This window comes from Carassius gibelio, chromosome A7 (genome assembly GCF_023724105.1).
Source record: "Carassius gibelio isolate Cgi1373 ecotype wild population from Czech Republic chromosome A7, carGib1.2-hapl.c, whole genome shotgun sequence".
NCBI classification, from domain to species: domain Eukaryota; kingdom Metazoa; phylum Chordata; class Actinopteri; order Cypriniformes; family Cyprinidae; genus Carassius; species Carassius gibelio.
The window spans coordinates 7,407,498-7,418,513 of NC_068377.1; the positions used below are offsets into that span (position 1 = coordinate 7,407,498).

Consider the following 11,016-nt stretch of genomic DNA (forward strand, 5'->3'; position numbering starts at 1 on the left):
TGATCGCATCGATAGGCCTATAGAAGTCTCTCGGCGGTCCAGAAAAAGGGACTCCCTCTTGGGACCATCCCCCCTTTCTCCTTAACTGCCTCAGTGACATTATCTAGAAAAATGTAAAAAAATCGATAGGAATAAAGCAAAACGCAAGTACTTTGTAAAATATACTCATATAAAATACGATTATTTTTATTGTTTTAATACATAGCCTACTTGCTGTAACAGCATTTGTTTCGCACGAAGAGCGGCTACTTGCAAGAACACAGATCTGTGCTTTTGAAATCTATATAGGAGGAAAAAAAAGACATGTTATTCTATACTTCGCAGGTTGGAGAGCTTCCTGGCGGTCACAATGGCATATCTCTGGGGGAACCTGCATGGGAAGCCGTGCCGCTTGAGATATTCTCCTTCCTTTTTCTAAACGACGAGAGCCTGTGATCTGAGAAACAAGGGAATCCCCGATGAAAAAAAAAAGTCTTAAAAAGCGTAACGCGTTCTATAGTTTGTTATGAATGCAAAACTCTAATATAACTTAACAGGAATGCTTGAATCTAGATAAATGGAACTGTTTGAATAAACATTTGTCTTGCTTTCCCGAAAGCTTATTTTTCACATACCTATATTCATATGCATAAATACATAAGAGGCGAGATCAAAGCTTTCCGCGACGTCAACTGTTACTCTATAATCTGTGACAAATATAAAGGTGACAAAAATATTTAAAACCACTGACAATAAAAATAAAAACTCATTCTGTCCAAAACAATTCGTTTAACCTGTGTGCAAAGTTGTTCGTGCTCTTTGGTCCTAGTTCTACCTATTCAGGCACACGACGCCCCTATTAGTTCAGTGGCACATACCAAGTAAACAGAGACCCAAGGTTCAGCGTCTCGATCGAGCGACTTCTGATGACCTGCCTTCAACAATGATGCGTCTGCCGCCATGTCGAGGGCATAAGCACTCATTAACCCTGCTGCCAAAAACATGAGGCCATAAGATCGGACTGTAATACATTTCGAGTGAGAACAGAATGTGTACAGTCAACAAACAAATAGCCTAACTTATTATTTCCAACATAATTCCGATGTTTTAAAATCGATTGATAATTAAATTACCCAACGAGTAGCTACTTTCTCAGCCGTGCACTATAGTGAAAACCGCTCCAATTAAATTCACTTCGATTCAGGCCGAGGGCCTCAAAGGGCTGCTCCTCGTGCCCATCTAATTGGTATCTTCAGAAATTCCTCAAGTATTGACCCAGCAGAGCCGGAGGGGTTTTTGTTCGTTCAGACAGGCCTCCTACTGGCCATCTTTGTGGACATTATAGAGTTGTTGACCTCTGCACTAACATCACACCATATTGCTTCCAGTTTGACTATTTTAAGTGGTGTGCTACATTTATTAATGCTATTATCAGATAAAATGACACATAATCTAATGGTTGTTGAGATGTGAAATGCTTCATATTTTAGACTAAGCTACTTTTCTGGGTTATTACTGCGAATCCCATTAAAATAGATTACATATGATACAAAAAAAAAATGCTCTGAGCAAAGTAATTGTTGAGTTATAAGCACAGGCTTTATAAAAGCATTGGATATAAATTCCTCTCACACACATGAAACATTTCTGTCTTTATTAATACATCGATGTGTAAACTTTAGAGTAGACCTAATTGTCTGGGGGGGGGTTAGCTTTTGGTTAAAAAGCTAGTTAGCTTTTGGAAATTCTTCTCTCACTGTATTTCCAAAAGTGTACTATAGAGGGAAGCACTGACTTCTGTCCAGTTTTGTTGTGAAATCACAGAACCTTATCATAGGTTTGACAGTTGTGTTTTCAACAAATCCACTATTTTAAGGTCACGCTTTCACCTATGTGTTTGACATGCCCATAAATGAGATTTTTGGGGTGCACTGGAATTAAAGAACTTGTAGAGATATTTTAGAGGAGGTACAGACCTTTTAAACACTTGCTCGGTAAATCCAACACATTATGATAATATCACTGTATTAGCTACTATGAGAACTCACAGTTAAAGGAATCGTCCCTGATTTATCCAAATCCTCGAGCATGGCATCTAATTCGCCTCACCTGTTACAAACAGCATACATTGGTCGTGAAACTGCGTTGGTCTGTCCTTACATATGCACGCCACTATTAATTAACAATAAATATCCTAAACCGATCTCATTGTTTTATCCCCAAGCGTTTGACTGAACATAATTCGTCTAATTTCCATACAGTTTTGAGAGGCGGGACTGAGTTGATTGAGCGCAACTGCAGCACCATGGAGAGCGGCCGAGCGCCCTGTTATTATTAAATTCACTTCATTTTGCTGCTTGGTTTCAGAAAGTTGACAGCTGTGTTTTAGTTGCTTGTTCCTTATATCACCGGCATTTTTTGTCTTCCAAAAGCATAGAAAACAAACACTCGGTTTAAAATGCAACACAATGACTTTCATGTATATAAAGGTTTCATTTATCGGTTAGCTCCAGACTAAATTATAACAATCATGGTGTGTGGGTCTAAATATAACTTCTGGTATAGAAAGTTTGCATTTTTGTCATGATAATTCAGCAGTGGATATAAAGCATCACAGGCCCTTTCGATTAGGGAATCCAAATGGATCAGCGTCTGTGCCGCCAACATATAAAACCAGCCACACATTCTTAGATCAAATGAACAGCCTGACAAACGACCCATTACTGTGTGCAGAGGTCCGCCATCAGCAAGCAACATTTAGCCTGGATGGGTGAGATAGCCTAGCTACAGGTAAAGCAATTGAGCAATTAGGGTAACAGGCTCAGTGTCTAGAAGGTATTTAACTCTCCTTTTTGAAGTTAAGAGATGAGAGTGTTCTGTCTGGAGGAAACGTCGTCATGGGATTCGTTTGGATAATGGATTGTATAAACAAACCAGTCTTAAAGAAAGTATGCCTATATACGTTTAAAATCAATATACAGGCCTACCCTTATTTAAGTAATTAAGTTTTGGACATTTAACCACTGCCTCAAATAAAAAGACATCGGGGTGGACGCAACTTTATTATTATTATTATTATTATTATTATTATTATTATTATTATTATTATTATTATTATTATTATTATTATTATTATTAATTTAGCCACCTATTTTTGAAAATTATGAAAATTATATTTTCTTTCATTATAGTTTGTTCGGAGTATTGTCCATGTTATGAAGAAATAAATGTGCATCAAAGTCAAAATGTGATACTTTAAACCAACTTATGCAAAGGTTTTTTTTTTCTTTTTTGAGAATGCTTAAAGTTCATGCAAGTTCACACGGGTGTCTTAACAAACCCCTGTCTTAATTTTGAACATTAAATGTATTGTTTGATTATTTTAAATGTGAAATCATTTGTGTTTTGTCTAAAAAATGTGGGGTTGTGTTTTCTTTGGAACTAAAAGTTTTCTATTTTATCATGTGACGCGAAGACATTCACTTTTACCAAGTGTGGTAAAAGTGTCCAAATAGGCAACTTTTTCTTTTTTCGCGTACTATCCTCTATCAATAGTAACGCAAATTACAATCTTCTGAGGTTTCAAGTAGACCTAGGTGTTTTACTTTTATGTTGATAAGTTCACCAACCCCATGGTCTTTCCGTTTTACGTCGCATCCTCTACACGAGCAGCAGGGAGCGCGCATTACCCGGGGCCGCGGAGAAAGCTTGACTCACAGTGTGATGCGTCCAGCGGTTTACGTGTTCTCCCCCGCAATGCTCTGACGCACAACATACACAACCTAGACACTCGTAAGAGGTCAGCTACAGAATTGTCAGGCTGAATTATCTAGCAGATTTTACGCTGTCAGAGGGATGTGCAAAAGCTCCTTTACAGATTTCATAAATTATGATTACACATCAAAGTCTGAGTCATTTAACAATTTATATCCCATTATGAATACCATTGCCTATTTTTTTTACACAGTATTGTTCTTTCGCGAAAAAGATTCACGAAACTTTCTTAAATTAGTATTTGCAAATTCGAATTCGACTTTGTTTTTTTGTGTGTGTTTATTCCTGTCATTGTTCAGTTATAGAATAGTCTCCTGCCTGACACTGCAGTCTGTCAACGTTGTGTTTTCCGATATATACCCCCATAGCTACATAAATTATCTTATTTCTATCCGATTATAAAGGAAGCCTACACAAAGACAGAACAACTAAATATAAAGCGAATTGTTGAAGGGTTTTGCCAAGTGCATAGCCCACATTAAACTTAATTTAACGCATTTTCAGTAACTTTCGAATTTCCCACCTGCCCCCAAATAGACCTTAACGTATCAGTATCGCTGGATATATCTGCAAAAGAAGTACCATTATTTGTCACTTTATAACGCACTCACATATTATTGAAGGGAGTTAAAAATGAGAAATTTTCATTTATACATGATTTATTATAGGGGTGTCAAAGCCATAACGCGCAAGATGACCAATAACAAGATGACTTGACAGTGATTCGGGCACAGTTTTGAGACTGATAAAGACATTATTACCATGGACAATGGCAGTGCACTGTCAAAGTTAACGAATGTGGTTTTATTGTAAGGGATCGGTTATGACGTTCGCCTCTCTCACTCGCACGCGAGCACACACGCGCGCTGTAGTCTCACTGCCCACGGCATGGACGTGCGCACATTATAAGGAATCGGTGTGCTCGGAGTGGCGCAGAAGGCTGCTCCGTCATGCACTAGGTGGTGTGTGATGTAATTTCGCTGCAGATATAAATATCATCGGCGAGGGAAATGTAGCATGGCTGAGCGGGGCTAGAACGGACGGTCAACATTTTCCAACTTTTGTGTGAAAACAAAACAGCTTGAACACCAGTCTGAAGTGTAGTGTCTTTTGAGACGAAACCCATTGAGCGCGACTTCATGCCGCACACTAGTTTTGACCGTAGCTCTGTCCGTGAGTAAGCTGTTTTATGCGTCTTTTTGGCTGCCGACACAATTATAGAAAAAGACGGCAGTTTGGTCTCTTCAACTCTTTCAGACGCTCATACCGATCAGAAGCATGAGTGTCCATTCAGCCCTATTACCAATAGTTGTCTTAGGACTTATGACAAGCTCAGTGCGCTGCGCTCCGCTGCCCGGTGGGCAGAACGGACCCGTGGATCGACGCTGGGAGACCCTCTACTCGCGTTCTCTAGCCCGAATCCCCGGGGAAAAAAGAGATATCATCCGGGACAGTGATTATCTCACGGGCATTAAAAGACTGCGACGTCTCTACTGCAATGTTGGCATCGGGTTTCATCTCCAAGTATTACCGGACGGTAGAATTACTGGCGTGCACAACGAAAACAGTTACAGTAAGTTGAATCTGTTATTTGGCTTTATGCATGCTGCATCTGCTGTTGATTTGTCACTCAAATTAAAATTGTAATTATGAAACATAATTAGCCTGCATAATTAAGAAAGGTAAAAGATCGTTTGTGAACACACTTAACGCGCAGTGGCTGTTATTCAGTGAAAAAAAAACAGAAAACAAACAAACAAATAGAAATATGTAATAATAAGACTTTGAGTTACACGAAACCAACGTAATGTCATGCTTTATAACGGCAACAAAGCTTGTTGTAGTGCTTTCATTTAAATGTCCCGAATCAAGTCAGGTGTGGTAGCGCACCACCATCTGGCATCCTGCGTTACGCACACAACAGGTCTCTGTAACCAGAGCAGGACAGGAACCGGGCCAAAATCCCAAGCCTAAAGTTAGGATCGAGATAAACTCATCCTTTACGGTTGATTAACACTTCCTTCTTTTAAGAAATAAAGGTTCAGAAGTTCTTATATGAAGCACCAATTTGGCTGTACAGTATGTGTTCTTGAGTGCTGTATGGTTCTAGAGATTAAAAAGTTCATTTTTCATTTTTTTTTTGTCTATTTAATTTCACACCAGTACAAAGGGTTTTCTAAAGAACTACAGAATAATGGATTTATTAATGAATGAATTAATTCATTTGTTGAATTAAGAAAGGTTTTCTCATGACAGTAGGCTAAAAAAATGTTGTACTATAACTTTAAGAATTTCAAACCAATATCTGTTCAAGGCAAACGCGATATATAACAGGCGTTCTAAGCATCTGTGTTTACGCACTTTATGTGTCCCTAAAACAAACTCAATAAGTTCTGGTTATGTTTGTCAACATTCATTAGAGGCTAAACAAAAATGTGAATCATTAAATGAGAAGCATTGCTACGAATATTAAGTTTTCTTTAGACACATATAAAGTGGACTTTATTTTTATTTTTTTTTACATCAATTAAAGCTTCAATTAAATAAGACATGTATGGTGATTCATTGGGAAAAAACTTCGTTTAAAATAAAGCAGAAGTAATTTAAAGATAGATCTGAGTGGTTTTACCGAGAATTTGAAGAGGCGGAAAGTGTCATTTCCTTCAAAAAGGATGCACTGGCAACGTAGACGTAAACACGTGTAATTTTTAGAAAGGCAGTCATCGTTGGGAGTTGCCTGACAGGGCTAAAGATATAAGCCAAACAAGGTCATTTATTTGTCTTTGTTGTGTGATTCAGGTCTTCTTGAGATATCTCCGGTGGAGAGGGGAGTTGTGACACTGTTTGGCGTCCGGAGCGGGCTATTCGTGGCCATGAACAGCAAAGGGAAACTTTTCGGATCTGTGAGTATGAAATGATTTACAACGGGTTTCCGCCCGTGGATGTCCTTATTGGAGCTCGATGACATATTACCCTGTACTTGAGGTGTATCCCCTCACCACCGGCCTCTCTCCCTGTCTCTGATAACGCTACATTCATTGTTGAACTCAGTTGTGGCGTGCCTCCAGTGCTTACTGGTGTTTTCATAGTGGGACGGACGAACCCTGGAACGGTTGCGCAGTAGATCATTCGGACTACGCATTCCATTCTTAGCATTGCCAGCCAACACATGCACCTACTGTCCTTCCCAGAGTGAAGATGAACTGGCCAAAAAGACCACCCAAACACCACACTGCTACCTTCTCAGATTTCGTCACACACTGGTCTAAACCCCCCAAACACCTAAACTTTTCTATGACCATCGCTTATTTTGATGGTATAGGTCATTTTAACCCAGCCAGGGCCATGGATTTATTAACTTGGTTGCCCCTGGCAAAACAATTCAGAAGAAAGTCCAAAGCTCTCCCCTTGATGTAGATGATAAAATATGACAAACAGTTATACTGTAAAATTCCTCTCCATGTATGGGACGGTCTATTGAAATGTCAATGAAAATAACAATTGCTATATCATTTTCATTGTAGGTGCAGTTCACAGATGAATGCAAGTTCAGAGAAGAGCTTCTTGCAAATAATTACAATGCGTACGAATCGCTGGCACATCCCGGGATGTACATCGGACTGAGTAAGACTGGAAAAACAAAAAAAGGAAATCGAGTATCGACGTCCATGACGGTGACACATTTCTTGCCTAGAATCTGAGCTCGTTTGGCGAAGCGCAAGTCGGAGGAACTGCGATGCACTTTCTACAAAAATTACACGTGAAGTTTAGTTTATGTGTTATGTATGTATATATTAGACTATTTATCTGTTGGTTTTATATTCATCACAACGTCCTCTTTCGAAGACAACAAATAATTTATTTGCTTTTTGTTAATTTATCCTCTTTGCTGCTACCACATGTTCATATACAAGTGAAATTCCTACATTGTAAATTTTATTTTTTATTTTTTTTGCACTGTTTGTTTGTTCTAAAGCAATGGCTTTGGAGAGGTAGTCGGTGTAGACGCCATTTTTATTTTCTCACGAATGAAAACAAAGTTTCAAACTTTCACAACAAATGCTGTCATTGGGAAAGTTTGTGGAAAGACATATTTCAGTTTTGAGTCTGCTGAACGATCCACCCTATCAGTCGAAGACTCCGTTTCCAATCTCGAAAAATTCAATATGGCGTCCATGCTGACTAAGCTCCATTTGGCCTTCGTTGGAAAGAATATGTGAGTCTTAGGTCAAGCCTCCAATTGTTAAGGTGTATCAACCCTCACAGTATTAGCACTGGAGCAATATTGTCCAATGTCTGAGCTCCTTTGTGTGGAGCTCGGATCTAACTGAAGCAGTATCGGCTTACTCTAGCGCACTGAAGTTCTACCCCTTCAAATCTGTTTTTAGCTCTGCTGGGGGGTTGAACTTTGAGCTTATCTGCAATCAATCTTTGTCGCATCTCTAAGGCTCTGGAAAGAGAGAAGTAGCTTCTTTAACATATGGACATGAATTGAAAAAAATCTAAGGCATTGCAATGCAGATACTGTGCCCTGAGCCCCTTTAAAGAGACATACTGTACAAAGACAGGTCAAGTCAGTCTTTTTGCTGGGTGTCCGGGGAAATCACTTATGTTAAAGAACAGTGTTTTTCCATGGTGGTAACACAGAAACAAAGAAATGACAGTGTTGTGTGTGCAAATCAATGAAGAGTTGATGTAAAAACAACTTCCACAGTGAGTTACGAGGAGGCACTTTTTTTGTCGTTTTCTACCTCATGCAGTTTCGAACTGACAGTTTGCTACTTTGAAAATCAGCTGACATAGAATGTTTCGTTTTAAGTTGCTTTTCTGAGTTTTCTGAGGCTACTGCTACTCTGTGAAGTTCTGCCGGCTATTGCGTCCTAGTTGCGCCTTGTCACGTTTGAGCTATCTTTACCCTGTGATATACTTTTAGAAAGGATAATCATGTTGGAAATATTTACAGACAGCTGTTAGTCTATACTATATGCTCAACCAGTAACCCTATATTTTTCTTTATATATTTTGTAAATGTAATATGATGCAAAACTGAGAAGCTGCTTTAAACCTGGTATACGATGTTAGTTAAATTAAGATATGATACATTCATACAGGGATAAACAAGCTTTCATTCTTGAACCTTCAAAAACATTTATTTGAGAGATATTATCTTTGAAAAAGCATTCCTTATTGTCTTCACAATGGTTATAGGCCCGCAGGTACACTTCATTGCAAGAAACTAAAAATGTACCTAAATTGAAAATGAATGGATAGTCGTTTGGGCTTCAAGAAGCTCTTAAGAATGTGTTTAAAAATTAAAGGATACTTTTGAGGCTAAACTCACCGACTGACCTCAAAAGCATGAACACATTCGCACAGTTTTTTTTTTTTTTTTTGTAATCTCAAAGCTGTGATATTTCAATTGTTATATGTCCAATTTTTCCCTGCCTGGATGTACAGACCAATTAGTTTCACTTGATGACTCTGAGCTACCTGAGCTAATGCTGGAGGAGGGAGGGCTTGTCCCGTGTTTCTCTTTAACACAGCTGTGCCAAACCTCTTTCCAAATTGACATGATTTGCATCAGTGTGGATGTTGTTTACAATAGACCGAATGGCCAAAGCACAAAGCATTGGTCTTGATTTGTTTAACCAAAAAAAAAAAAAAAATGCAATATCAACCGGCATGATCTAGTAGCCTGAGATTAGTGAAAACTGAACATGATCGTCTATAGGAAGTTTTTTTTTACTGTGTTTATGAACAGGGATATATGTGGTGTATTGACTGTAGTTTTATACAGGTCTTGTTAAATATTGTGATGTATGTGCTGTGCACATGATGATACCCCTAACTTAAATGGAAGTTAATAAATGTGTAAATCATACTGTTCTGCATGTTTTAATTCTTCCTACAAAAGCACATGAATGTTCAATGAAACTGACAGCTGTGATGGCACAAAACACGTAAAACTAGAATATCTCCCAGCATAACTATAGAAAGGGGCCTTTCCCTGGTGAAGCTAAAAATATGCTCACAGACTTGTGTCACTAGACTATGCGGGCCCGCCTGGAGTGCTGTGCCTGATATTTCTACAAGGACAGCACTGCCAAGACACTCTTTACAAGGTCCAGTTTACAGATTGGGTGGTTTTGCCATCCACAAAGCCATGGGAGTGGAAACCTCTCTTTCAACTTCTGTGAACGTTTCCAAAGGTTCAGAGGAGGACTCCACTGCAGCCCTTCCCGGCATGTGATCCCATGAAAGGGGACCCCTTTTAAAGCAATATAGGCCCTTCCTTTTTCTGTGTGCTGACTAATGAGCAGATATGTCGGACTGGCCTTTGTGACACCATGATTGGCTTTTTCTTTATAGATCAACTGCCAGTGCTATTGTCTTTTTTTAGTACAATCCACAAACTGACATTTTATGCAAAGAGAGTTATGCATTTCCATGTTGTACTGGCACGTAAGTGTAGGATAACAAAAGGAGACATGAATGACAAAGGACAATGCACACTTACCCCAACATCAACTCAATTGTCTTTTATCTGAAAACCTGGATGTACTTTTTATTTATTTATTTATTTTGAGCACAAGATACTTACATTCATATTCCACAGATAAGGGGGGAAAAGTGAGAGAGAGAAAAAAGATAAAAACATCCTAAATTCAGGGAGGAATTCAGATTAGTTTCTTATAGTTTATAAAATAATTTATGACATATTCAAGACAGGTTTAAATGAAAAAAAAATTATTATGAAAAATACATAAATAATAATAATAATAATAATATACTTTCCTTGCACCCCGAAAACATGTGTATACATATTAGTTATTATTTAAAGAATAAAATAAAATAAAATAAAATAAATAGTAATTTATAATACCATTATGTTTTTGGGACATGGCATCACATGACATTTTATACCTGAACTAACCCTGCCTTGTTATAAAATGTCAGACTATTATATATTTTATCATGCAAATTTTTTTATTTATTTAAATTTATTTATTTATTTTTTCTTGTGTGTTGGTTGCACTGCTTGACTGATTTAGTGGAAAAAATCTTACTCCTTCAATCAATTTATTTATTTATTTATGTTTGTAATTATGATACAAGAACAGGTAATCGTTTTCAATTTATGTTCCTCCAAAAATATCAAAATGACTTTTAATTCAGAAACTAAAATCATGATCATATAGAGGAGATTAATTGAAGTCACTGTAATCTGTAATGTGCTTTTGAATAAATTAGACGCCATGTCAT

General features: G+C 38.0%; 1 protein-coding gene across 1 annotated transcript; it reads left to right on the forward strand.

Annotated features, from left to right (window-relative positions):
* Positions 1 to 4,700: 4,700 nt before the first annotated feature.
* On the forward strand, positions 4,701 to 9,634 carry LOC128016538 (fibroblast growth factor 4B-like). The gene is made up of 3 exons (XM_052601106.1): positions 4,701 to 5,326; positions 6,553 to 6,656; positions 7,278 to 9,634. Exons 1-3 carry the CDS (start codon positions 5,032 to 5,034, stop codon positions 7,452 to 7,454), a joined length of 576 nt encoding a protein of 191 aa, XP_052457066.1. The 5' UTR covers positions 4,701 to 5,031; the 3' UTR covers positions 7,455 to 9,634.
* The last annotated feature ends 1,382 nt before the right edge of the window (positions 9,635 to 11,016 follow it).